This window comes from Dermochelys coriacea, chromosome 1, assembly GCF_009764565.3.
Source record: "Dermochelys coriacea isolate rDerCor1 chromosome 1, rDerCor1.pri.v4, whole genome shotgun sequence".
In the NCBI taxonomy this organism is placed as follows: Eukaryota; Metazoa; Chordata; order Testudines; family Dermochelyidae; genus Dermochelys; species Dermochelys coriacea.
Window position 1 is genome coordinate 121624790 of NC_050068.2, and position 27759 is coordinate 121652548.

Here is a 27759-nt window from a genome sequence, read left to right on the forward strand (position 1 = left end):
TGCAGAGAGGACCAATTAGTGTGATAGGTCCCACATGAGAGGATTAGGCAGGAAGAGCAACCCCTGACTGGAGGATGAAGCTTACCTGAGCAGGTATGGGCTGGGCTAGTATAAAGCCAGGAAGCTGCTACAAGAAAGACCTATAGTGAGCATGTATATAGCCCTTTTCTCTGTGCATTGAGAGGGAAGGTAGGAACACAGGAAAAGATTATGACCCTCAGAGCCTGGCCCTGAGGGAGTGGTGTACCTTGAAGCAAGAAGGCTGGAGAAGAGAGCCTGTGAGAGGTGAGTAGGCAGCAGGCTGGGGAATGAACACAGAGAGAGAATGTAGGTGTATGCTTTAACATTGGGTTAAAAGTTATAAGGTGGGTGGTACTACCTCCTCCACTGAGCATTTTGTGTGAAGTGACCTGGGCACCTAACTCTTTCCTGCAAGAAACTACCTAGGTGCCTAAGATGCTTGATTCTAGGAGACAAGTTCCCACTTGTTGCTTGCTAAGTAGAGATAGGTACCTCCCTGCAGCTGGGACTTAAATGCTGACCTCTGAGGGAGAGGTGGGGAGGGGTGAGCACACATTCCCCCTTCCCCCCCACTGGGGTTGAGTATCTCCTATGAGCTAGTTTAGGCAGCTCAACTAAGATGCCTATTTCTCCTTATCCATTGCATAGGGACCCAAGGTGCCTAAGTCAGCCTGTGTGGATTGCAGTGTTATGTCTGTGACACTTCTAGGTTCCCAAAGGTTAGTCTCTGATACCCTGTTGCAATGCCTTAGTCTTTTTTGTGGGTGTGGGCTACAGCTGTAATGTTAATGACCATTCCCCCCCCAAAAAAGTCCTCTCATCAAAAAGACTGCAACACTTCAATTACTGAGTGGAAAAAGTAAATTACTTTCATGTTGATAATAGGGAAAAATCATAAGCACCATGAGACAAGGATTGTCTCTCCAGATCATGGGAGCTGGGCTGTAAGGCATCATTCAGTCGGCATGATGACTTTGCAAGAAATATTAGCACCTGAGTTTGCTATTAAATGCACTCATGCAGAATGATCTGCACTCAGCTAGTTCTCATCCAAATGACAACCCTGGCTAATTTTTCTCTGCCAATCTGAACCCATTCTTCTATTTCTCTTTATTTTTCATTACTGCTCCCTTTTCTCATGGGCATTAACTGTTCCACTCAGAACCCACCAGGTCTCCCTGCATCATTGCTGTAGATTTTACTGTGATAAAAACTGCAGCAACATATCTCCAGCAAGCAGTAATTTAGGAGTGACCAAGAAGGGGGCTACCACTAAACAACAATGTTTCAGAGTCCTTCGGATTGAGGTCTTCAATCCATGAAGACAGAGGCTCCATCCTTGAGCTTTAGGTAATGAAAGGCTATGTCCCCTGTTCCTTGTCTGAAAACACTAACTCCTCCTACGAAAGAAAAGCAAGTCAAGAATTCTGAGTTAAAATCAGTTTTTCTCACTAGCATTCCCCACTGATATCGTCAAGCTGTCTAGAATGGCTCACAGCTATAAGTGCCAATTTCAGGTGAGACTGTTAAAAATCGGGACACAGACTCCAAACTGGCTGTGAGTTCTGTACTTAATTTTTCAATCAAGTAACAAGTGTGATCTCCTCAGGCACTACTACAGCCTTAACATGGAGTCACAGACAGTCCAGTGTATCTTGCCACCAAGATGGTTCCTTGCATCAAAAATCATAAGCATTGTCAGGTTACTCCCAGTCCCAAAGGACCAGGCAATTGCATCCTAGATATCTCCCCAAAGACAGTACTTGTAGTTAATCCTGTAATAAACTAACTATAGATTTATTTCAGAGTAGCAGCCGTGTTAGTCTGTATTCGCAAAAAGAAAAGGAGTACTTGTTAGTCTCTAAGGTGCCACAAGTACTCCTTTTCTTTTTATAGATTTATTAACTCAGGAAAGAAATGTTATTTGCAAGGTTAAGGCAGGTGAGCATATACACACAACGAGTCAGTCTTAGGTTTCAAAGATGATAGAAGCTGCTGTAATATGCAAGCTTAATGTATTCTGTAGGGCTAACCCAAGCTACAAAGCTGGAGATCTCTTGCTTACGCTTAAAGTCTGACCCTCTCCCTGACATCCAAGGAATATAGGCCTAATTTTTTCTTGTCAAGGATTTTTATTCCTTTCACCCAGAGTTCAAGCTGTGATGCAACAAGTGTTGATTACTTTTTTTTTTCTTCTTTGGGAAGGTGCGGGGGAAGCAATCAGCCAAGTCTTTTGTCCACTGATGTTTTACAACAGTTAGTCTGGTGTTTATGGGCTTCTTTTTGTTGGGCAGGAGATGACCCCTCTTGTGGTAAGCTAGTATTTCACACTTGGTGTAATGCTTCTTGCCTGACTCTGAGGGTTTAGAGTTTGATCAAATATTTTTATAGTTACAGAACAAACACTTAGAACAGTGGTTCTCAAACTAGGGCCGCTGCTTGTTCAGGGAAAGCCCCTGGAGGGCAGGGCCGGTTTTACCTGCCATGTCCACAAGTTTGGCCAATTGCGGCTCCCACTGGCCGCAGTCTGCTGCTTCAGGCCAATGGGGGCTGCAGGAAGGGCGGCCAGCACATCCCTCAGCCCGCCCTGCTTCCTGCAGCCTCCATTGCCATGGAGCGGCAAACTGCGGTTCCCACCGGCCATGATCGGCCGAACTTGCAGACGCGGCAAGTAAACAAATTGGCCTGGCCAGCCAGGAGCTTTCCCTGAACAAGCGACAACCCTAGTTTGAGAACCACTGCCTTAGAACATGTGACACGGATATTGTAAGTAAGATTAATGCATGCAGCAATTTAGAAGCATTTCATAAAATCTAAATACTAAACACACTTTTATAAGCCTAATACCTATTTTAACAATACTAACGCTCAGGCAAGCCAAACTGGTTTCCAAAACTGGTTTCCAGCTTTGCATTTGTCCAGTGAGGCCTAGAGACCTTGGCATGAGCTGGCACCAGGTCTGCCAGCATCACAGATGTGTTTGCTGGAATGGGATAAGTTAGTGCAAAAATATAGAGGTGAAGTCTTGAACTGTATGAGTGAATAGGTATCCCACATTGCCCAACACCATTTAAAAATTAGTTATACTTACTAGACATTCTTATAAAGACATTTTAGTAGGGGTAGCAACTTATTTTAAAGGAACAAACATGTAACTATATGAGAATACAGTACTACTAGAACCAGACAACATTTTTCAGATTAATAATTTATTTGCCAAAACCTGAAGTTTTGGATTGACTGAAACAATCCACTGATTTGACTCAAATCTGCTGAATTGGGGGGGGGGGGTTGGAATATTTTCAGGCTAGAGTCACAAAAGGACTTGCACACCATTCACAAACCTTGAGGATGGGGTAGGTGAATTGCCAAAAATAAAAAATGAAAACAGGTTGAATTGTTTTGAGAATTGCCAGTGAACCAAAAGTCAGTCTTCCAGCTCTAATCATTACTCAGTCATAGGGTAATTAAACTGCAACCTTACCACAGTCTAAAAGTGGCAATGTATGTGGTAATTAGTTACTCTTTGAATGATCAGATAATTTGGCATATTATTACAGAATAATTTCCAAGGGCTTTTAATTATGTGGGTCTAATCCTGCTAGCATTTTGTATGCGGAACTCCTGTGGAAGTTTGACACCTTGGAATCCAGATTGTGTTGGGGTTTTTTTGTTTTTTTTGGAACTGGGATCATGTTTATACATTGGTTACATGACTATATGCACTTTTAGGAATAAAAACATAGCATTTTATTTTAAAATAAAATGATTTAATTACTGATCCATAATATTTGCATCAATGTTCTGAAGAAAGTATAGGATAATTTAAGATTTAGACTGTTTGACTAATAGCAAAAAATAAAAGGTGGAAATTTAATAACATTAAAATTCCCATGAAAAATAAAGCTTTTAAAATTTTGAAATATTTCACCTAGTTCTATTCATGTTAAACTTCCAGTGAGGGAGATTTTTACATATTCATGAGCTCTGTGCAGCAGCATACATTTTGTCTCCATAGGTTTCAAATATTGAGATTTTTTTGATCTTTCTGCAGCTTTCTGTAGAAAATACCCAACTATGGTCTCATGTTCATGGAATTGCTGACATGGGCACAATGGCTGTGTGGCAGCTACAAAAGAGTCTTGAGCAACATCCTTTAAAATACTAACTTAGAAAAATAAGTGATCGGAATCTTGTACTCCTCAGTTTTCCTGTGAAGTGTGAAGATACTTGTAGAAAAGAACCAGCTGTTAAATAGAAATTTAAATTTGCCATCTAATTAGCCATCATGACATAGGGCATCTGTCAACAGTACAACATAAGCCCAGGTTAGTGGAATTTGAGTTAGCAGACCCTGGGTTTGTGCACCTACAAACTTGTTACCCGAGATTAGGAATTGTTGAACCCTGGGTCCCAGCCTAGGGCTCCAGCATCTACCCTCCATTACGTGGGCCCCAGTCCAACCTCCCATATCCCAGACTTCATGTTCATGTTGCAGTGTAGGAAAACTTGACTGTCCACTAAACTTTACTGTCCGGAGAACAAAACATTGGTCCATGGGATTGGGGGAATACTTCTAGGCAGATTTCCAGAGCACAAGTCCAATGCATCTGCATCTGCATCTACATCTACACTGCAAAGGACTATGGCTTAAATCCTGGGTCCTGGCTTGGGTCCTCCACCCCTGTGGGGTCCTGAGACCCTATGTCCTAACCCTGGGTTAGCATGATTTGTGTGTAAAGAGAAGGTGGGGTTAGTCTTGAGTCTGAGTTCAAACCCTGGTCTTTCACTGCAGTGTAGACATACCCAGGGACTGATCCAGAGCCCAGTGAAGTGAGTAGGAAGCCTTTCCATTGACTTCAATGGGCAATCAGGTCCACACAGTATAGATGTGTCAAATCCTGCTGGGTTTATACCAGTGTAATTCTGAAGTACAACTTCACAGAAACCAGTGGATATATGACTCTTACACTGGTGTGAATGAGAGCACAATTTCTCTGCAGTGATATTTGAAGGGAATTGTATGATATACATTTGGTGCATTCCTGACATAACCTTAATTTTGCATATATTTTGAGCAGCTTTATAAATTCCCTTTAATGCCAAGATTTTAGAAAAGTAAAAATATATACGGTAAGCCATTAAATAACCCTAAATACTATAGTATGGCAGTACTTTGTCAGTATTACACTGCTGTAATTTGGACTCATTTGTGTTGTCTTAGCAAAAAATAACTGCTAGAATAAACAATGTGTCAAACTTCATTTGAGAATGCTGATGTATCTCTTGACCACTTTTAATCACACGTCTGCATATGATATACTTGTGGTTCTGTGGGGAATTTCCCTAGATTTTTTTTTGAAAGCTCTTTAGAACTATTCCGGTCTGATTCCTCTGACAAAACTGTTCTAAAGAAGTGGGGTATCCATCTGTAATCTTACTGTCTGTTTTTAGTGTGGTATGAAAATTTTGGTTGCTTGCTCAAGGTCTGTGAAGTCTGATTATTTTTTAATATAAGAAAGAAGGCTCCATCAGCAGCTCAACAGCTCTAGACAAGGCAAAATCAATCCATTAAGATGTGCATTTGTGAACATTTGGTCCAGCCAGAATGGAATAGGTTTACTGAAATAATTGCTAATGTAACTATTTCCTTTCCATTAAACTCAGTTTAGTTTTGAAAATGAGCCTTGGGAGAATTTAAGTATGCATTGTGTATTGAAACAGTTGAGACCCAGCTGGCTTTTTCCTAACACAAACTTTTTTCAGTGCAATAATCCTAGAACCTTCAATTTCAGAAGGCATTGGGTATCCCTGAGTTAAACTCCTACCATAACAAATCTAAAAATCTGCACCTGTGAGGTTTTTTAATGAACATTTCTAACCATGAGGCATCCAGGCTCTACAGAAGCTATGCTTTTTAACAGAAGAACCAATTACATTTCTCAACATTTATAGAAACATGTGGCACTTTTATCTTCTACCACTACCAAGCAAAACAATCTTCCAGGGAGCATCTTATCTTTTCCTAAACTAGGAGATGTAATTTAGCAGGCTCCTCCTAATTTGGAATTAGGGGGTTTTATGGGGAAATCTGAGTCTGGACCCTGACTGTCACTGATATGACATCAGCAGTTTTCTTAATTCTCTTCTGTTCATAAACCCTCTGGAGCATTCATGAAACATAGAAGGCCACATTCTCCACTGGTTTAAATGGGCCTTTTATACGAGCAGATTATTTGACTCAATTTATTCAGTAAATTATAGCATATTTATATAAATACAGTTTAACTAAAAAGTGGATTCAAAACAATGCATGATCATTTAGTCCCCAATCCTACAGAGACTTGCATGCACTTTGGCTGGTTCCATTGACTTCAGTGGAACTACTCAGTGTGTAATGTTGAGTGTGTACATTCGTCTTTGCAGTGTCAGGGTCTTGTTGCCCACATGTAATATCTAAATAAAACTGCTTGTGCTTCCCTGCTACTTCCAATCCTTACCTAAATTATGTCAATTGTAGCTCTCTACAGTTCTACCTATTGCAATTTGAAACCAGCTAGGATCAGTTAGACTCCTATTTTGTTATCAGCTAGGTACAATTAGAGTTGCATTAATTGGTTTGTGTTCAACCGAGTTCAGATTTCCTTCTGATTGCTCTAGGCAGGATTTAAGTTTTGCCTAAAGAATTGACCTATGGTGATAAAATTCATGACCTTAAATTACCCAAACTGCCTCATACCACACTTTTCTAACAGTATAGAACCACTTTATGGATTTTAGACAGGGATTATTGTCTTTTGGGTTTCTATTTCTGATCATTTTAATGTTACTTTTGTATTTTCATAGAAACTTCTGTTTTTTACAAGTTTATTGTAATGGTGATTGACCGAACAGGAATTGGCTGTTTAAGTACTGAAATAAGCACAACTTAAAAAAATAGCTAAGCACTTTTAAAGCCTCATTTATTCTTTGCATTCTACATGCAAGATAATACTACATATTATCTACATTCTAGACAATACTTAGTCCTGCCTTGAGTGCAGGGGACTGGACTAGATGACTTCTCAAGGTCCCTTCCAGTCCTACGCTTTTTTTATTTTATGCCTACAATGGGCTAAATTCAGAAATGTGGTCTAAGGTAGGATCCCTAAGACAGTAATTATCCTACAACTGGTGTCTGAATTGGTGTAACTTGCATGCTGAGGAGAAAGAAGGTGTAAGTTAAAGTAGGATGGGAACAACCCACTTAAAGTAGCCCTTCCTTAAAGTTTGGCTTCTAGCCATGTAACCTATATCAGCACTGATGCTCTTAGTCATCAGTAGAGCGAGGTAAGTAGTAGCTTTACGGTGGCCTGTTAATGAACCAAATCACATCTCAGTTAGGCTCCCTTAGACTCTGGGGGCTAAAGTCCTTGTTTACATGAGAGTGGCACCAGCCTACCTAAATGTGATTTTTAAACCAATGTAAAAGGCTATTTGGACAATCTTATTTGGGTTTAAATCAGGCTTATTTTGAGTCAATTATGAATCAGTCAAATCTAAACAAAAGGGGCAGGATTGCTCTGGCTGAACAAAATCAGTTTAAATTGATTTTTTTAAGTTAAACTAGTGCAACTTTCTTGTGTAGAAAATACGCAAGTCTAGAAGGAGTTTCTTGGGGTAGCCAAGCACATGGGGGAAGATGGTATAGTTTATATGAGGAGGGGACTAGAAGAAATTGTAAGTTGAATCAGTTTGGATGGCTTGTAGCCTAGTTTCTGAATCTGGGCCACTGTGTAACCACAGTCTGTTTTCCATGCTGGTACTGAGATAAACGGAGATCATAAAGAGAGAGTGATCGAGGCTATAATTTACAGCAAGGAGTACATATGCACCAAGCATAATGGAAAGGAATCTTGCCAGCTCTTCAAAATGTATGAGCTGTTTGTTTTTTGGTTTTAACCAAAGACTGGTATCTGTAATTATGAAAAAGTTTAACATGATGAGCTGTGTCCTCCACAGGGTAGTATTAAATGCTGCCTTTTGTTTTCTTCCACAGTAAAACCAACAGTTATTGATGTTGACATTTATGTTAACAGCATTGGCCCAGTGTCATCAATAAATATGGTAAGTGTCTTGTTAACAATGATTTTATCTAGACTGCTTGTCTTGGCATCAATACTTGGTTTTGAAGGAGCAGAGGGAAAGAAATGTCACTAGGTTAAGATGTGTTGATTGAGAGCAGTGAGAAATGTATCAGCAAATATAGTGCTATTTTTCAGACAATTTTTTTCTCATTCCTGGGAGAAATAAACCAACTTGGCAATATCATGCTGAGTGCTGCCTGTCATAAAATGCTGTTATATATTGAATGATAAAATTATGATCAGAAAGACACATATGGAACAAGACATTTTCAGGAAAATGTTGCAAGTGGTGCTTAAATAATATTTAGAAATACAGCAAATTAAAATCAAATTGATTTTGACATAGAAAAATGTCTATGCTCATCTTAAAAATAAGCCAGGTATTGACAATATATGTCCCTGTATAGAAATATATATATGTAAGATTTGGCTTTATAAGTGTTGGATTAACTCTGGATCAAAATCAATATTTACTATATCAGTGCATTTACATTAATTTATCAGATCTCCAGTGTTGTACTATAAATCAATGAGAGAATAGTGTCCTTAGCTTTTCCCCTTGAGCTTTAGGGGGAAAAGGTCATCTTTAGTTGTACCGTGTGCATGAGCCAAGGGACACAGAACTGTCAGAAGGCATGTGAGACACTGATCTGTCACCACTGGTTTATGCTGGACCTAATCATAGAAGTAAAACTCTCTTCTAGCTCACTGTTAACAAGTGGTTTAACATACAGGAAAGGGCTCAGTTTTTTGCAGTGACAAATACATGTTATAAATTGTTTCTTTATCTTGATGTTGACATAGTTATGTAGGCTTGGATTGCTTTTGTGTGCACAACTTTCGGCTTTAATTCATGGGTTCCAAACACTCTCCTTTGTGTGGCAGGATGAATTTTGTCCTAATGTGGTTCAGAAATGGGGGGCAGGTTTTGGAGGGGAAGGGGATTTGCTAATATTTTGATCTGCTCAAATTAATCTACTTCAGGGCAGACAATTGGAATGCCATCATGTATGTTCAAAACCTAGCCAATGACCCACATTTGATTGCACTCTGGGGGGTGCAACTGTAATAAACATTAAACAATAAGTGTAATTGTTCTAACTTACTGGGGGAGAAGGGGACTGAGTTTTGAAACCATTGTTCTGAGTTTGAATGCCAATGCCTTTTTTTCAATGACTTGTTAATGTATATTTTAAAAATCCAAACACGGAACACTCGGTGCAAATGGGAGATCTGGCAAGTGAAGATGGAACAAATCAGTACTGGGAACATCTCAGTGTCACATTTTGTGAGTGTGAAACATTTAGTTATATTTCTTCAGTTGAAGCACAGAAGGTGAAACAATAGAGGCATCTGTGTTCTTAAATGGGTAATTATCTTTCCTCTGAACTGTAGTTGGAGGGTATGTATCTACAGGAGATCTCTTCTGCATGCATTCCTCTGGCTCGCATTACTACAGTATGCACCGTGTGTGCGTGCGCATGTGCCCTGCACAAGAAGAATGAGAAGTGAACTACAGACCTATTAGGTTAGGAAGGCTTATCTAGTTCCTATTGTTCCTTGAACTGGCTTGTAAATCCTGATCTGAGCTGCTGAAGATGCAGATGGATTAACTATATTTTATAAGAACTGTCCAAGCTAAAGGGATGAAAAAACCCTCTTCAAGTGAGCCAGCAGTACTTTTAAGTCAATTTATGCTATGGTATAACCACACCTGGCTTACTTATGCTTTAAACTAGAGTTCAGGATACCTCATGAAATTCTGGTGAGGAAATGTATTAAGTCAGTTTAAAAACATCACCAAACATGGCTGTGTAATATTTGAAGGGTGGCTAGCATGTTATTTGTAAAATGGGTTGTTTTCATGGCACTATAGTGTTAGACAACATAGCCTTGCTACATGTGGTAAGTATTCCATCTACAGAAAATACAGTAGAGCAATAAGTAAAAACACTGAAAGCTATGTTCAGTAGAGCAATAGTAGTCGTGGGATAAGTAGATAAGGTTTGAAGAGGGATTTCAAAAAGGGAGGATGTAAAGAAATGTATAGGATTGATCCTAAAACTTTTAAATTTTTAAAAAGTATGCATCTAAATAAAGATGGCCTCATAGAATAAACATTATTGTTTAGATACTTATTATATGAGGCTACATGTCTGTTAAATGTGGAAGGAAAAATATTTCCTAAAATATCATCAGTAATAAGCAAAGTGGCAGAAGATCTAGAGCAAAGTGGTAACTAAAGTTTTTCATCTCAAAGCAAAGGTATTGAAATATTCAGAAGGGATATTTCTCAGTTATCAATAGAAAATTTTACTGTGGTCAGTGAGTGAGATGAAAGCCAAAAATATAAAACTTGGGTGCCTAAAGTTAGTGTTCTAAAGCCATAGGTAGGCACTTAGCCATTTTTATGTTTTTATATTCTATACTGGGTCACATCAATGGTCCATCTAGCCCAGTATCCTAGATTCTGTCTGCTTCAGAATCTCAAGCATGAGCTCTCCAACAGATGGTGGAAAGGAGTTAACTGGCTTTTTTTTCTTCCAACCATAGATCTTAGTTGCTTTTTATTTAACCTGCACCACTATGAGGTTAAATTGTATATTGCTCTCTTAGAGCTCAACCACCACTCATGTATATTAAGGTTCAGCTGTGATTTAATCCTGTAGATAAAATCTAGGGGGTAAAACCCTCTTCCTTGAATTAGAAAGCAATCTGAGCAATGAGTGTTCAATTGAGAATTTGAGCAAATTCTGTAGATCAAGTTGTTAGAAGTACATACCTTTCTCCTGGTTATGATCAAACATTAATATAAATGCTAATTCCTTTTTCCTTCTCATGGAGAAATGAGGAAACCACTGATAAAATATGACAACTACAGACAGTATGAAATGAATCTAACGTGGATACCTGCATCCATGATAGGAAAGTGAATCTACTGAACTCAGGGCTGGAGTCCTATTAAATATTTGAAAAGGAGGAAATCTCACCAGGGATCCCCTTAAGGAATCTTTCCTGGGGGCAGAGTTTGGCCTCTATCTCTGGAAGATACCCAGAGACACCTGGATGTGTCAGGGGGTCAGGGCAATCTGCATGGAGGCTTTGTGCCCCCAGCAGCCCAACCCTTCATTCACTGCACTATCAATGCTTCCCCAGCTGGCCCCAGGATCTCCATTAAAGTATCTGAGGATACCCACAATGGAAGGGGCCATGGTGAAAAGGTAAGACAGCTCCAGGCTGTGCTCCTTTATTAAATCTTCATGAGGGGTGATCATCCCTCTGGCTCTACCATTAAAATGAGGCTGGTCCTCCTCTGCCCAGAGAGCATGGATTAGAGTTTGGGAACTAAACAAAAGCATTCTATCTAAATTTCCTGCCCATAACAGGAACTAATAAAGTTGAAGCTTTAGAACATTTCTAACTGCAATCCTGCATTTTTGTCACTACTTTCTCAGTGCAAGCATGAAAAACCAACCAGCAAGATCCATTTGTATATTACCCCTTTGTGAGTTATAAACCATCTAGGTAGGCTTGGAATGGGTAGGGGTTAACTATGTAATTAGTGGTCTGATGGATGCCCCCAAACTCCTGGGTAGCAGGTTACTCAAGTTCCATTAGAGAGACACTCTCTCAATCCTATCCAGTCCTAAAAATGTCCAAGGACTTTCTTCTGCAGGAAGTCTAACTAGAGTGACCAGATGTGTCAATTTTATAGGGACAGTCCCAATTATGGGGGCTTTTTCTTATATAGGCACCTATTACCCCCCCCCCCCCCGATTTTCCACACTTGCCCTCTGGTCACCCTAAGTCTAACTAGTATGGTATGAAACTGGGTTAGTAGCTAACCTTCCATTTTGGGCTGCAGTTTGAGTAGCCTACTGTATTTATTGCATCTGCATGCAAGACAGCCAAAAAGCAACTCCCATGATAGTCATTTAAATAGTCAGCAAGACTGATGCATTTTGGTTGAAAACAGGCATAGTTAGGAGCCAGATAGCGATTAGCCCTGTCTGAGAGTGCAGTGTTGGGAAGGTAGCCTTCCCTTTCTTTGTAAGGTTGCTCCAGACTAGTGCCAAGAGCAGCAGTAGCCTCTCAAGTTTTTGTGGGTCAGCTATAGGCCAAGTCCTTCTGTTTGTCTACTAATCCCCAGCTATTCTCCCATGGGTCTGTCAACATGGCTTCTATTTTATAGATGTCTGTGTAATATATAAAATATGGACCAATGACAAGTGCCTCTGTCGGCACCTGGTCTTGGACCTCTGTCTCCTGCTCTTAAAACTACAAAGGAAGAGGTTCCACTCAGGGGTTACTACAATGTCAAGCTGTAGTGAGTGGAGCCCTCATTTGTGAGGGGATCATGACCACCTTTCCACTTGCAGATCATTGGCCCTACAGAGGGTCCTATCAGATCCAGGTCAGTGCCATAGAGGTGTTTTTCCCCCATTCTATGAAGGCAGTGGGATCTGTGTCCAGGGGCCCTCAGCAAGAGGGATCCTTGAGATGCAATCTGGACAGAGCTAATATTAAATAGCAGAGGAATTACTGAGCACAGTCAAAACAGAAAGGAGTTGAGGATAGATGGAAAAGCAGTCTAATGGAGTGATGCAGGAAGTTTGTCCAGGTGGCTTTAAAAGAGAATTTTTCCAGCAGTAGAATGGTTATGTAAAGTGACAGTGCTACACAAAAGCACTTTGAAATATAGAATCTCCACACCCATCTAAAATCTTTAGGGCAGTATTTTTTTTAAAAAGTCAACTTTATAAATAAGTCATACTGGGGAAAAAATGGAACATGAACTGTGATCATTTAAAATAAGTATCAGCTGGCTGCCTAAGGAACTGCCACAAGGCATTTAATGTAAAATCACATTAGAACTTTCCAAGTGATTATTATATCCCTTTAACTTTATCCTGTCTTTTTATACAGATAAGTTACAGAAACCTATCACTGGCCACTTCACAATGAAATGTCATTAGAGATTCTGACTTGTGAGATGTGGTATTGATGTCTCACAGGAACTTATTCAACTCTTACTGTTTAAGAGCATTGCTATGTCTTAATAAAAATGAGTTTAGAAGACCCCCTCCTAGTGAAGCAAGCTAACTTTCATTAACGTTCAAGAGTTGGACCATTCCTGTTTTTTAATTTTTTTCTTTTTTTTGATGTTTCAAAGTATAGTTTTCAAATTCCACATCACTGTTTTAATACCTTAAAATACTTGATCCATTTTAGTGCTACATTTTCAAAATGATGCTCAGGAAATCAGTGCATCTGCATAAAGTCCCATTCTTTTCAGTAACAGCATAGGGCAGGTATAGTCAATAGGCAGATCATAGGGCAAAATCCAGACTGCCAGATGCTTCTGAATGGACCCTGAAATCTCTTTATTTACATATCATTTTATAGTCTTTGGAGTCTGGACCTTGACTGTAGCTTGAGCAAGAAATTTGGACCATGACACAATAGCCTACCCCTAGTATAGGGTCATAAGCTGCTTTATACATGTTAAAGCTTAACATGGCACCATACAGTGTAGTTTCTTCAGATATGGCCTAGACTTGTGCCTGAATTAGAAATGGAGAAAGTTGAAGTTGAGACATAATTCAGGAAACATACTTGAATGTATTAGTTGTTCCCCATCTTCCTTGTCAAGAAGCTCAGTAAGGCAGAAAGAAACACAATACTATCCTATAGGCAATTCAGTCCCTATAAAACCAAATCAGGTCTGTATACATAGAGTGGACATGCCTAATTTTGGTTAGCATCTGAGACTGGATGAGCCCGACATGAGAAAAGGCTGTAGCTCTACCTCTGTGGTCATAGTATCCAAAATCTTATTTCAGTGCAGCTGCATGTAAAAAAGGGTGTTTGTGAATATGAGGAACCTATACTCATCTATTCATAGTTATCACATATCCATTGGATAAATGCTTACACATTTGTTCTCATACAATTTGAAAATGTGTGTAGTGTTCTTTTGGACTTTTTATCACCACCTTTTGTCCACTGTCTAGTCTGCTTCCTCACATGTTTATGTATACTCATTTCCTCTTTGTTCACAGTTCAGTGTTATAGAATAAAGCCAATCCTTTACACACAAATGCCCTTTAATGTATTGATAGACTTTTTTTTTGAACTGCAATTTCAAAGTCCCTACATGCTCACTTTTCTCCAGACACCCTAGGTATTTTTTAAAGATGTCTGAAAATACACCTGCCTCTCAAATACTATCTGTGGCTTGTAATGAAGTCTGAACTTCTAATTGCATGTTTAGTCTCTACACCTGTTTACTCAAAGTAAATATACCATTGAAGCATTTGCAACTATGGAAACATCATCTGCCCAACATAATGTACTAAGGCAAACCTCTTTTCAAATAAAATTGCAATTACAGCTGTATTCCACCTCAAACCTCTGCTGAGGCTTTTTAAATATATAACAATTTCTTTATCATCTATCATAGTCCAGAGCAACTGCACCTGTATTTTCCCCTCAGTGGTCCAGCCAGGGCAACTGTTCTTAGGCTTCCAGCTGCTGCCTTTCTGGATGGAGACCTGTCTCTCCCCTTTCAGACTGGTGTAATTACAGACTTCACAGTTCCCTGCCTTCACTGTTATTCCCAGCACAAACAGGTTACCCATGGACACCTGCTTGCTTTCTCTTCAGAAATGATTAACAGGTCTAAATCAGAGAACGCATTAAAAGAACCTAAATCTATATACCTTACAATATGTACCATTCTATGCATCCAATGAAGTGAGCTGTAGCTCATGAAAGCTTATGCTCTAATAAATTTTAGTCTCTAAGGTGCCACAAGTACTCCTGTTCTTTTTGCAGATACAGACTAACACAGCTGCTACTCTGAAACTTAAACATGTTAATAAGTTTAACGGAATTCACCTCGACCCTAACATGGATTCTGGCAGGCCCAGTTTTTTCCAAAACTGCTCTAAGAAATGGGGCCTTCCAGGGATTACAGGTACTGTCCATTTGCTGGATCAGGAAGAAGGTACTGGTCCAGTTTAAAACCAGGCTATTTATCCAAAAATCCTTTGTCTCTTGGTCTCTGGAGAATCCTCTTGGAAATAGTACCTGCAAACCTCACTAGGGGGATGACTTCAAAGTACATAAGCATTCCCCTCCTCCTCGAGAGTTCATGCAGTGACACAAGCATAATGTTTTTAATGCAATGTACCCCAAAGGTATTAATCTTAATTCACTAATTCATCTTAATTGCATAAGGTTGGTTCAGAATGTTACAGGAATCTGTCTATCGCGGCTTCTTTTAGATACAACTTCTACCTCAGAACTGCACTGTCAGTCATTGTCCTGTAGCTTGGAGTATCATTTCCTCTGCAGATGTTTCCCTCCATTTCCTCCCTGCACAATAACGGGGTTGGGGGGGGGATCAACTGGTGGTTGGTTCATTTTACATAATGAATTCAGAACATGAAAAATGCTGGAGGGCTTGTTCTTAAACTTGATGGATAGTTCATCAAATTTTCAAGCTTCTGTTCTGGACCTCAGTCCAGCAAAACATTGTAAGTCTGTGTTTAATTTTAAATGAGTAGTCCCACTGAGTTTAATGGGATGAAGATGCTTGGTATATCCCAAAGCATTTTGCTGGATCATGGTCTAGTCCACATGTTCTAGGGTTTGATCCTGAGCTCATGGACTGAACCCACCTTCTATCTGTCAAACCTTCTTTATCTTTTGTTAAATGCAGAAAGTCAAATATCTATCTGTGGTATTTAGATGTTGCTTGTAATTATTAGAATTGGGAGCACTGGCTGTTGGGAGTCTGACAGGACAGGAAACAGGAATGGGGGGGAGGAGTTGAAGAGGCTGAGGGAGAGCTACTGAGGGTGCAACAGCAGCTTGGAAAAGAAGTGTCCACTTTAAAAAATTCAGTTGAAGTTTGTTAGTACCTAGCCTGGCTACTACAACACTATCAAGCATTCTTAAAACTAACAACCCACCTGCTGAAGTGAAAAAACAAATTGACAGAGCCAGAAGAGTACCCAGAAGTTGCCTACTACAGGACAGGCCCAACAAAGAAAATAACACCACTAGCTGTCACCTTTAGCCCCCAATTAAAACTTCTCCAATGCATCATCAGATTTCCAACCTATCTTGAAAAATGATCCCTCACTCTCAGATCTTGGGAGACAGACCAGTCCTCACTTACAGACAGCTCCCCAGCTTGAAGCAAATACTCAGCAGCAACCACACCAAACAAAAAACTAAACACTAACCCAGGAACCTATCCTTGCAGCAAAGCCTGATGCCAACTCTGTTCACATATTTACTCAAGTGCCACCATGATGGGACCTACTCACATTAGCCATGCCATCAGAGGCTTGTTCATCTGCACATCTACTAATGTGATATATGCCATCCTGTCCTAATAATGCCCCTCTGCCATGTACATTGGCCAAACCAGACAATCTCTATGCAAAAGAATAAATAGACACAAATCTGACATCAGGAATCATAACATTCAAAAACTAGTAGGAGAACACTTCAACCTCTCTGGTTCCTCAGTAACAGACTTAAAGGTGGCAATTTTGCAACAGAAAAGCTTCAAAAAACAGACTCCAACGAGAAACTGCTGAGCTTGAATTAATATGCAAACCTAGATACCATTATCTTGGGTTTGAATAGAGACTGGGAGTGGCTGGATCATTACACATATTGAATCTATTTCCCCTGTTAGGTATCCTCACACCTTCTTGTCAACTGTCTAAATGGGCCATCTTGATTATCACTACAAACCGTTTTTTTTCCACCTGCTAATAGCTCAATTTTTAATTAGCCTCTTACAGTTTGTATGGCAACTTCCACTTTCTCTCTGTGTGGATGTGTATATAATCTTTTATGTTCCATTCTAGCCATTCGATGATGTGAGCTGTAGCTCACAAAAGCTTATGCTCTAATAAATTTGTTGGACTTTAAGGTACCACAAGTACTCCTGTTTTGGGGGAAAAAAGTCAAATGTGTATTCAATTTCTTAGTTTTGTATAACTTTTAATGACACAATTAAAAAACCCCAGACTGCACAAGCTCAACAGACATGCACTACAGAAATAGCTGAGGTAGAATCGGGATGAAATGTTAGTTTCTTCATACTTCAGCAATGCCTGTGTAAGAACAATGTTTTTTCCATTGGGTAAATTGAGTCTCCTTGCCTAGATCACTTTGATTCCTGGCGGTCCACAAACTCCTCAAAATTGTTTTACATCTTGCATCAAGCTTTCCCAGTATGTTCAAAAAAAAAAAAAAAAGAACCTTGATTATTGGATGCACTGCACATTTTAGGTGTTCCTATTCAAGCTTTTTGAGTATAAGACCATTCAGTAGTGGACTTCCATTCCATTATAATGGAGGCTAGTAGTTTGGTAACAATCCTCCTTAACAATATTTGGCTATTAAACTATTAACAACATTGTCTAGTGTTGGTCATGCCAACTTACTTTAGATTTAACTCTAATGGAGTCAGAGTCCCTCTGGCTTTACAACAGTGCAATTGATAGAGCACTTGATTAGAATATGGTCCCAAACAGTCATGAATAACAGAATATTCTGTTTTTTATAGTATGTTCTGTTGCTAGGGGAGTCAGTTCCATTTACCAGCTACTCAAAAAAATCAAAACAATACTCTTCATATTTCTTATCGACCTCAAATGAAATCAAACCCAGAGGATCTGGGTGCCCTTTGTACTTTCTGTATGACAGAATGTCACCCACCTAATCAGGTAACTTTTCATTTAGTCTCTCATAGCTCCATATCAAAACTGGAGGAACTATATTTCATTCACATTTCAAACTTTTAGTTAAGTGTCCCTTGAGTCACAAGTGCTCAGTCAGTGTTACTCTGGTACAAATCAACTAATTCTCCTGGGTGATTCTATTGAATTAAGGAATATAATGAATGCTTTGTCCCTGCAAGCTTAAAAATCTACAGAATATCAGGGATTTCTATTTCTGCAAAGGCATTGACATACATAGACTCCACCATGCTTTTGCTAAAAGTCAGACGTGTATCATTACAAATGAGCATTCCAGTTATTTATTACTTCCTCAGATTTGGAGAGGAGCCTCCCAGACTATGAAAGTTGCTGAACCTGGAAATTGTATGCTTTCAAAGGGCAATTTTCCTCTTGCTGCTGCCAATTCTGGAGCAGCTAGACCTGCCTATCCCCATCTATTTGAGTGGCTTCTTTCTTCTGACTAGAGTTTGAAAGCAGAAGCAGTTCTGCTGCATATAATACTAGTATATCCTGGATCTACTGGCCTCCCCACGAAACCTAGGTCTCTGCTGGATCCCTCTTTCTCCTTTCCTTTGATATAACCTTTCAAACCCTTTCTATTTGACTTGAGACTAGAGGGTAGCTGGTTAGGGTAGACCTTTGTGGAGTTTCCATTAGATTTCCATGGTATTTCTGTGGGAATGGGCAATTTCCCCCAGGAGGCTTGGCATGAATCTAAATGATTTTGGATAAACCACCCTCGCATTATAATGGAGCCAGAATTTAGAGGCTTCCTCCAATAAAATAAAATCTCTTGCAAACTATAAGCATTTATGGTGAAATGTTCACATCTCTGAAAAAGCAAAATCTAACATGTAAAGAAAGGACTCCTGATATGAACTGTTTGATGGACAACCTGCTGGAAATCTTAGTGACCTGCCCTTCCTCTGATGGAGAGGAGACTACCCCCATGGCAGCCTGAAAAAGTAGCCTTGACGGATATTTTTTTTCCCCCTGCTCCCTGTGACCAAGGCACAGCATGCTTCTAATAGGCTAAGCTAAAAGTACAGTCATTCTAAGATACTTCAGTTCAGCTGCTTCCCAACATTGAAACTATTTACCTTTGACTCTTGATCTGAAAAGGGGGAAGACTTCACTCAATTGTTGCTAAGTATTGAGCCTATTAACTTTTCTCCGCCTATACAACTGCTACATGCCTTTGAGCTACACCTCCTCGTCCCTTCCCTTATCATGAAATGCTCTTAAAATTCAACTGGGGTGGCTGTTTAGTTTTCAGAGCTTTACTTCTTCTCTCTTTAGAGAAGAGCAGGGATCTTTGTAACCTTATAATCCCATTTTTATAAGTTAAAATCATTAGATACTTATAATGATGCAAAGTCATACTGCTGTTAATCATTCTCACATTTCTATTTGGACAGTCACATAGCTGACATGCTGGGCTGGGCAAGGTCTATATGAAGTATTAAACTGCTGTCTCTACCTTCAATCTCTGTCAGTAACTGTGATCTAGTGAATCTTAGGTGTGATCACCACTTCCGATCTACCTGGGCTATTTCACAGACACTCAGGGTTTACCTTTCCCATTGTGTAGCTGTTAAACGTTTGCTACTGGATGTTGGTCTCCAAATAGTGGCCATACCCTCACTCATGTAATCAACTAGTGGCAGGATTCACATTATGCCTCTGAGACCTTCCTCGTTTTCATGTTCTTAAACTCAGACCTCAGACTAAGGCCCTCATTGTCTGAAAGAAGCCCGTTTAGTCAGGCAAGTCTCCCTCAGGCGAATGCCGTGAGGTTGCATCTTCTGAATCACTCTGCATATTTTGCAAAGAGGGTGGGATTTTTCACTAGTGTTGAAAGGACTAGGCAGCCAACTCCCTTAAAGTAGCTCTTTTTTTTATCTAGAAAACCTTATGTCTCCAACTGTGGTTTGCAGTGTAGCTCTTTTACAGATGGATTGAGGCACAAGACGACTAAGTGACTTTTCCCCCTTTAGTTAGGTAGTAAGTAACTGGGATTACAAACAAAGGAGGAACTTCCAGGGTTCCAGACTTCACTGGCTCTGATGGTTACATCAGAAATTCACTCTTAAATTTAATCCATCATTCCAGTAACAGTAGCTATTAGTCAATGGATACTGACCTCTGTCATGTAATAGTGTTAATATTTTGCAATCCCAGTCTATGGAGGGTGACTGAGGCCAATAAATTTTCTAGCTTGCTTCTTATCCAGCAAACTCCAAAGAGTAATCAAACATATCTAACAATAAGAAAAGGAGTACTTGTGGCACCTTAGAGATTAACAAATTTATTAGAGCATAAGCTTTTGTGAGCTATAGCTCACTTCATCGGATGCATTTGGTGGAAAAAACAGAGGGGAGATTGATTGATATATATACATACACACACACACACAGAGAACATGAAACAATGGGTTTATCATACACACTGTAAGGAGAGTGATCACTTAAGATAAGCCATCACCAGCAGCGGGGGGGGGGGGGGGGGGGGAAGGAGGAAAACCTTTCATGGTGACAAGCAAGGTAGGCTATTTCCAGCAGTTAACAAGAATATCTGAGGAACAGTGGGGGGGTGGGGGGGAGAAACAACATGGGGAAATGGAATTAATTTGCAAACTGGATACAATTAAACTTAGGCTTGAATAGAGACTGGGAATGGATGAGTCATTACACAAAGTAAAACTATTTCCCCATGGTATTTCTCCCCCCCCCCACCTCCCACTGTTCCTCAGATATTCTTGTTAACTGCTGGAAGTAGCCTACCTTGCTTGGCACCATGAAAGGTTTTCCTCCTTCCCCCCCCCCCCCGCTGCTGGTGATGGCTTATCTTAAGTGATCACTCTCCTTACAGTGTGTATGATAAACCCATTGTTTCATGTTGTGTGTGTGTGTGTGTGTGTGTGTGTGTGTGTGTGATATATACAATCTCCCCTCTGTTTTTTCCACCAAATGCATCCAATGAAGTGAGCTGTAGCTCACGAAAGCTTATGCTCAAATAAATTTGTTAGTCTCTAAGGTGCCACAAGTACTCCTTTTCTTTTTGCGAATACAGACTAACACGGCTACTACTCTGAAACCTGTCTAACAATGTCAGTCATTTAATTTTATTGCTTTGGAAGCCTTGAACAGAGAGCACTGAGCTATCAGCAGGTCTTCTGAACTGCAAATGGAAATGAAAGTTTTCCTCCTGCATTACTAATTGGCTTCAGTCTTGGTCTTCATTTCTCTGGATGAAATTGTCATTTGATCACATGCTTGCTAAACATCTGGCCATCTTTAAGGCAAAGTAGTTTCAATTTTCCTAAATTGGGCTTCATGCATTATGCAAACACTAGTTCATTAGAAACTGAGATAAGCCATCAAGCTATATTGTTTGGTCAGAATACTGTAGCTTATGTCTTTCCTTCAGTGTTAGTTTGAAATCAGGCCCAACAATGTAGAATAAATTCAGTCCACTCAATCATTTTTTATTTGTGACTCAGCTAGGGTGCAGTACCAAAGTAGGGTACAGTAGGTGCTTTTGGCTTTGCTCAGAACTTATGCATATACCTAATGCAATGTTTAAAACAGAGTATTATCCATAAAAGGCCACATGAATTTCCAAGGAAGTTAATAGAATTATGCCATGGATACATTTGAGACATTTTCCTAAAACATTCCATACTGAAAGATAATCAATTAAAAACAAAAACTAAAAATCAGTCATTTAGGGTGACCAAATGTGAAATTGGAATAGGGGGTAATAGGAGCTTTATAAGAGCGACCCAAAAATACTCCTTTTCTTTTTTCCAAAAATCAAGGCTGTCCCTATAAAATCGGGACATCTGGTCACTCTAGTCATATTCCCCATTGTCTTCACCTTGTGTGTTCATTTATACCACTGCCAGGAGAGGGGAGGAGATATAAATTGCTACTAAACTGGAAAGGAATGATCAGCATTCATGCTAGTGTAAATGACTGTATGAGGTGCAGGGCAACAATGAGTCTGACCACTGTGTGAGATACTTACAGTATCGACTGTACTCGTATTACTGTTCATTCCACTGTGAAGGTAAACTTTGGACCCAGATGTTTAGCAGGTAAAAATTGACATCAATGGAACCATGCTGATTTACACCAGCTGAGAATCTGGCTCTTTCCTAAAGAGTTGTCGTAATTGTTCCTAAATTGAAGTGTCATCACTTGTCTTCTCTTTCATACCATGTTAATGACTTTTTTGGTCGACCTCTATACATAGTAAAGGAATGGATAAGAACTTTCTGGTTGAGCAAACCTGAAAGTTGCTAAGTCTATCTTCATTATTTTCTTTGCAATATGTTCCCTAATCCTCTGGTGTATGACACTGTATTTATGTAAATATGGCTAATTTCTTTGCCATCAGGACATTTTTCTTAGAATGATAAGAAGAGAGGGAATGCCAAAACCAAATGTAGAAACTCTGAGGTCTCGTTAAAGAAACTAGACATATGTTTGGGTAACCAAAACAAAAGTTAAACAATAAACATTTGACGCCTGTAGCAAGACTAAACTGGTGAGATAATGAAACATTTCAGGAAAATAATCTTCAGAATTTTCACTCCTCACATGATCTGTTTTGTTTTTTTCTTAGACTTTTTAGAAATCAATCTATTTTGTGATTAAACAGGACTATCATGCACTGGATAAATAGTCAAATTAAGGAGACGGTTCTTCAATTTAGGCCAGGTCTACATTACTTAGGCAGTGCTTGGTGTTTTGTTTTTGCAAAAGCCCTAATACAGAGGCAGCTATAGTGGGAAAACTCTACTTTCTGCAGGTTTAGCTTATTTTGCTCAGGGCCCCTGAATAAGCTACACCACTCAAAAGTTCAGTTTTGCTGGAATAAACTGAGTCCATGCTAGGAGCACCGTGCCAGTATAAATATAACATCAAAACTTTACAAGTGTAGACCTGGCCTCAAGGAAACTATATTGGCGATATAGTAGGAAGAGAGCCTGAGACTTAAGCCCTTCTATTAGCAGCCTGGTATGAAGCCTGAGGTCTGGGCTAAAGTAATAGTTAAAGCTTTACAGATGTAAAGCAAAGACAAGCTGTGAGGACTCGCTTATAGAATCTGGCAAGAACAGGGCTAATATTGCAGAAATATGCATTCCTAAGAAGGGCTAGGCACAGAGTACTCATGCAAACACATCCCGATATCGAGCAGTACCAAAACATTTTGATATTAAGGATGGTACAAAAACATTCCCCAAGGATAGCAGGAACACACTGACCCCTCCTAAAAGATAAGGTCAGGATGACAGTAAATAATAAAGATGTTTTCATTGAATCAACATGTACAAGGTGATGGGTAATAATGAGCTACTTCAGGGGGCAGTAACTAACTATGTCAGAGAGTCAGTACGTAACTTGTTTGTATTGGGGTATAAAGATGTATTTTAGAGCGAGTGTCTTTCCATAGCCTAGGAAGGAATGGAAAGTCCTGCCATTCACTGAGCTGGTCCGTTGTTAGGGGCATACATGTATTTGTGGTCCAGTAAAGTCTGCAGGATCCTAGTACTGTGCTTTGTTGATAATAAACCTTATTAGAATTTATGGGTGCACCATGTTTCCATTTATTTTTAGCTTATTGGACACTTTGGATAATTTTTAATTTTAAGAGACTTGGTTTTTTGTATTTGCCCTCCAGCTTGAGGGTGGTAGGGGATGTGTAACAGTAGGGGAATCCCAGCCCAGTACCCATACTTTGGTACACTTGTTCAGCGAAAGCTGGCTTATTAGAATTAATGCTGTGTGGTAAACCCCATTTAGGAAAGGGCTTATGCCTCAGGCTCTCTTCCTACTACAAGCAATGCTGCAAAATAGCTCTTTTGCTCTTAAGTTGCGTCCACACCAGAAGTGTGTTGTCAGTAAAGCTGTATCTACAAACCTAGTATAGATCTGGCATTAGTGTTGTTGAAAAATACTCCTATCTTACTTGTTAGATAATATGAGCACCTGTGTGGTTAACAGTGGGAGAACAAATATTTAAAGAAAGAAAAGGAGTACTTTTGGCACCTTAGAAACTAACATTTAGGTGCCACAAGTACTCCTTTTCTTTTTGTGAATACAAACTAACATGGCTGCTACTCTGAAATATTTTAAAGATCACTGACAATACAACTTTGGGACAAGGATGAACTTTTTGTTCTGTTTGTACAGTGCCTAACACAATAGGGTCCATGACTCAGGCACTGACACACCATGATAATACAAATACAATTATTTTTAATATGTAGCTCTACACATGTATATTGAAGAATATTTTAGCACCTCTTACTGAGACTCCATAGTGCTAGAACTTTAGCAATCCATTTGGAATCCTACATTACACAGCTCTTCTTTATTTCTCCCCACTCCCTCCTCCCCAAAAAAACAAACAAACAAAATGCTCATTCAGGTCTTTTATTCAACATAATAAGCAATATTTCAAAATCTGGTAACACCAATGTAAAAAGTGGCCTGATGCTGTATGTTCAAAATCAGAATGCTGCCATGGGCTTCATTGTGATCTGACAGTGCTCATTTCCTCTGAAAACCTGGTTCCTTTTATTGGCGTATTCTAAAATAAGAATTCAGGACCTAATAGTAGGTGTTGCCAATTTTGTTCACTGCTTCTGTCCTTGAAGCTGCAGTCTTTATACAAGGTAAACTCCAAGTTGTATGAATAGGAAATTTTTCAGTAGTCAGACTGAAGGATTTGCATTTTATATAGAAAGCTCGGCATACAAAGCATAGGTACTAATGGCATTACCTAATAAACATTTGATTTAATGGAAATGTTCCTGGATTATAAATTCCTAGAGAAGGACGTAAAACAATATTTATACAGTAGCTTTTCTTTTGCCAGACGAGCATACTACGCCTTTTTAATCCATTAGCCATGATACATCATGGCTATTAATAAAACATCATTTTTTTTTTGTAAGGTTCATCTATACATATCTAGATCTTAACAAAATTTAAGAGCAAAGCACTAAAGGAAACAATGAGTCTTCTGGATAAGAAGCAAGCTAGGGAGTTAATGCAGTGAATCCACATCAGACTACTGCATGGCCTTTAGCAAGGCACTTAACTTCTCTGGGCATCAGCTACCTCGTCTGTAAAGGGAGAGTAATGCTTAGTTAACCACATTTGTAAGGTGGACTAAGAGCCACAAATAAAAATGTACTATCTAATAAATAGAGTGCTGAGCATACTCCCTATGTAACAGATGAGTAATAATAGTAAAGGGTTAAACAATGGGTTCTAGTCTATTCCTTTTCAAATGTCACTTGTTCTGGTATTCTGACATATGAGGTCTGAAAGAAGACAGTGGAGTTATGCTCATTTTACACTAGCTGAGGATCTGGCTCTGCACTACTAACATCATGATCTCCATTCTACTAATGGACCTGATGCTGAAACCCACGCTCACCCAAGACATCTCAATGAAGTCTATTAGAGAGGTCTTTGGTGAACTGACAGATCTTGGCTGTGGTGAAGGGGACTGCGTTTCTGCACCATTTCAAACCCTAAGAAAGAGTTAGTTTGGCTTTAGTAGGTGTTCCGACCATCCGCATTTAATGGTGCTCTCACTACTCAAATGTAGCCCAACTTCTTTCCAGCACTTCTCATTCATGAGATCACATGAAACGTCTACAGAATCTATCCATTGCATAACATTTTTTTACTGTATTGGAAAAAATGCAATAATACTACTTGTCTCAAAATACACAGATCCCTTCATACCCAAACTAGCAAGATACGAATTTAAAAAAAAACAAACTATATTTGTCTCACTGCTGATATTCAAAAATTCACTGGGGAATTCCCTCCCATCAGTTTTGACTATTACAATGCATCCTGATTAGAATACTATACTTTATATGTCCTTTTGTGGAAAAGCTATAAACCTTCTCTCTTTATACCTGTGGCCCTAAAAACCCCTCAGTGCCAACTGGCAAAGGGTTCAATGTTCTATAACAGCAACTCCTCTGAGGACTGACAAACTCACCACATCTAGCACACTGCTTTCATATTCTTTATCTACAGAGTATCATATGATATCTTAAATGAAAGCCAGACCATTAATAGCATTGTGAAATGTATGTAATAACACTATGTAAGGAGTTTATTTATATATTGGGAAATAGGTTTTAAAGTCCTGAATCAAAGCAGGGCTGACAGATGGTTTCTGCCAGACAAAGAATGTATATTCCCCTGTCTGCCTCAGTTCACATATAAACGTAAGTTAGCATAAAGGAAGCTTTAATTGTAGGAAAAGTTAATATAAGCTTGTGAAGGCAACATGGAGTCAGCACACAGGGAATATCCTGACTCTGGAGACAAAGTGGATTTTGGCAGTGTGGGTTGTGATAAGGTGTACTTTGACTTTGTGGCTTCCTGCAGGAGGCTCTGCAGTCCTACTACACTGTGCCCCCAGGAACCAGTGAAGTGACAGGAGAGAAGCAGTGAAGGTGGGAGTGGTTTCTTCCATGAGGCCTGTCAAAGCCCAGCAGGCTCTGATAAAAGGAGCAGTAGAGGCTTGGCTTAGATCGGTTCGTGGTTGGAACCAGAGGGGAAAGGCAGGGAGCTCCTCTCTGGCCACAGGTGGTTGAGGCACAGCCAGAGTTTGGTCCTGGCTGCATTTGGTTATGCTGGCGGGGGGTGGGGGGGAAGAGAGCCTAAGAAACTCCACCCTGAGGTGAGGTAAGGGTGGAACTAAAAGGGCTCCATTAGGAAGGGGTGCAGGGAAGCAGCAGCAATGAACTGAAATTGAGCAGTGTGTAGCTGCTGTTTATAGGATCTCTGGGTCGGATCAGAGTAGTGGGTGGCCAGGTTCCCCCACCAGCCACTGTGGCAAAACCCCAAGAAGGAGACAGCTTATTTGAAAGCCTGAACAAAGGGCTGAATTTAAGGGCCTAGAGGTGGTGCTGAAGACCCTAGCAAGAGCAACGGGTTGTTGCTCTGTTAATTTAGAGTTTGACTTGGCCAGAGGACCAAGTCATGGAAGACCCACCAGGGTCATTTCTGTTTCCATCATTGTCCTTACTCACATCTCTTAAAACTTACTTTTGATAAGAACCTTGTGCTTGGTTTCATTCTAACTGTATCTTAGTGGTGTGGTATGGTATGGTATTCAGGACCTGAACATGAGCTGTAGCATTCAAGCTGTGCATAGTGGTCCCTTGGCCAGCAAACCTGGTAATTTCAGTGTGCAGTGGTTAAGAGCTGGGCACTTCAGGGAGCACTTTGAAGACTTGAGGGATGGTGTGTGCCTATCACTAATGTGCACAGAGAAAGCGAGGTCCATGGAGGCTTGACGAGCTTGTGATGCTGGAGGCAGTTGATTTCAGGGAGCTGAGCTACAATAGACACAGACAAGACTGCTTCACACTAAGGGCAGGTGGCGGTGAGTTGCTTCACAACCCTGGGTACCCCGGGGGGGGGGCATCACAGTAGCCTCCTCCCAAAAAACCCACATTGGACATCATGTCAGCTCTTTCTACTGCTTAGAATCCTCAGAGGGATATTTTTTTCTTGACAACTACAAAACAATTTGGACTATTGTTTTCATGCAGAAAATCTTGGTTACTTTAAAGGTGTTGGCATTTACAGTGTGGAGGGAGTTCCCCTGTCAGGGGAAAATTCTGTATATCTAAAGGAAAACTGAAAAAATCACTTTCACCTAATTTCCTAGCCCTGTAAAAATGTAGTTTAGTGTGATTAGATTTTCATGAAACTGCCTGTCACAGGCAAACAAATAGCTGGATGATTCTGTTGGTCTACTTGGCATACTCCTTTTGCATGGTTTGAAAAATA

General features: G+C 39.8%; 1 protein-coding gene across 9 annotated transcripts in view; it reads left to right on the plus strand.

Moving 5' to 3' along the window:
• GABRG3 (gamma-aminobutyric acid type A receptor subunit gamma3) overlaps window positions 1-27759 on the plus strand; it is a 524307-nt gene that overhangs the window by 20104 nt on the left and 476444 nt on the right. For 3 of the 9 annotated variants that reach the window (XR_005290558.2, XR_005290557.2, XM_038386897.2), the window contains exons 1-2: window positions 122-285; window positions 8060-8127. Coding sequence is in view for 5 of the 9 variants with exons in the window: in XM_038386897.2 (XP_038242825.1) it covers window positions 8125-8127 (3 nt within the window). In the remaining 4 variants the exon portion in view is untranslated. Of the gene's footprint in view, window positions 1-121; window positions 286-669; window positions 741-8059; window positions 8128-27759 lie in introns of those variants that run through there. The other 6 variants (XM_038386893.2, XM_043492577.1, XM_038386894.2 and 3 more) reach the window with 3 other exon arrangements.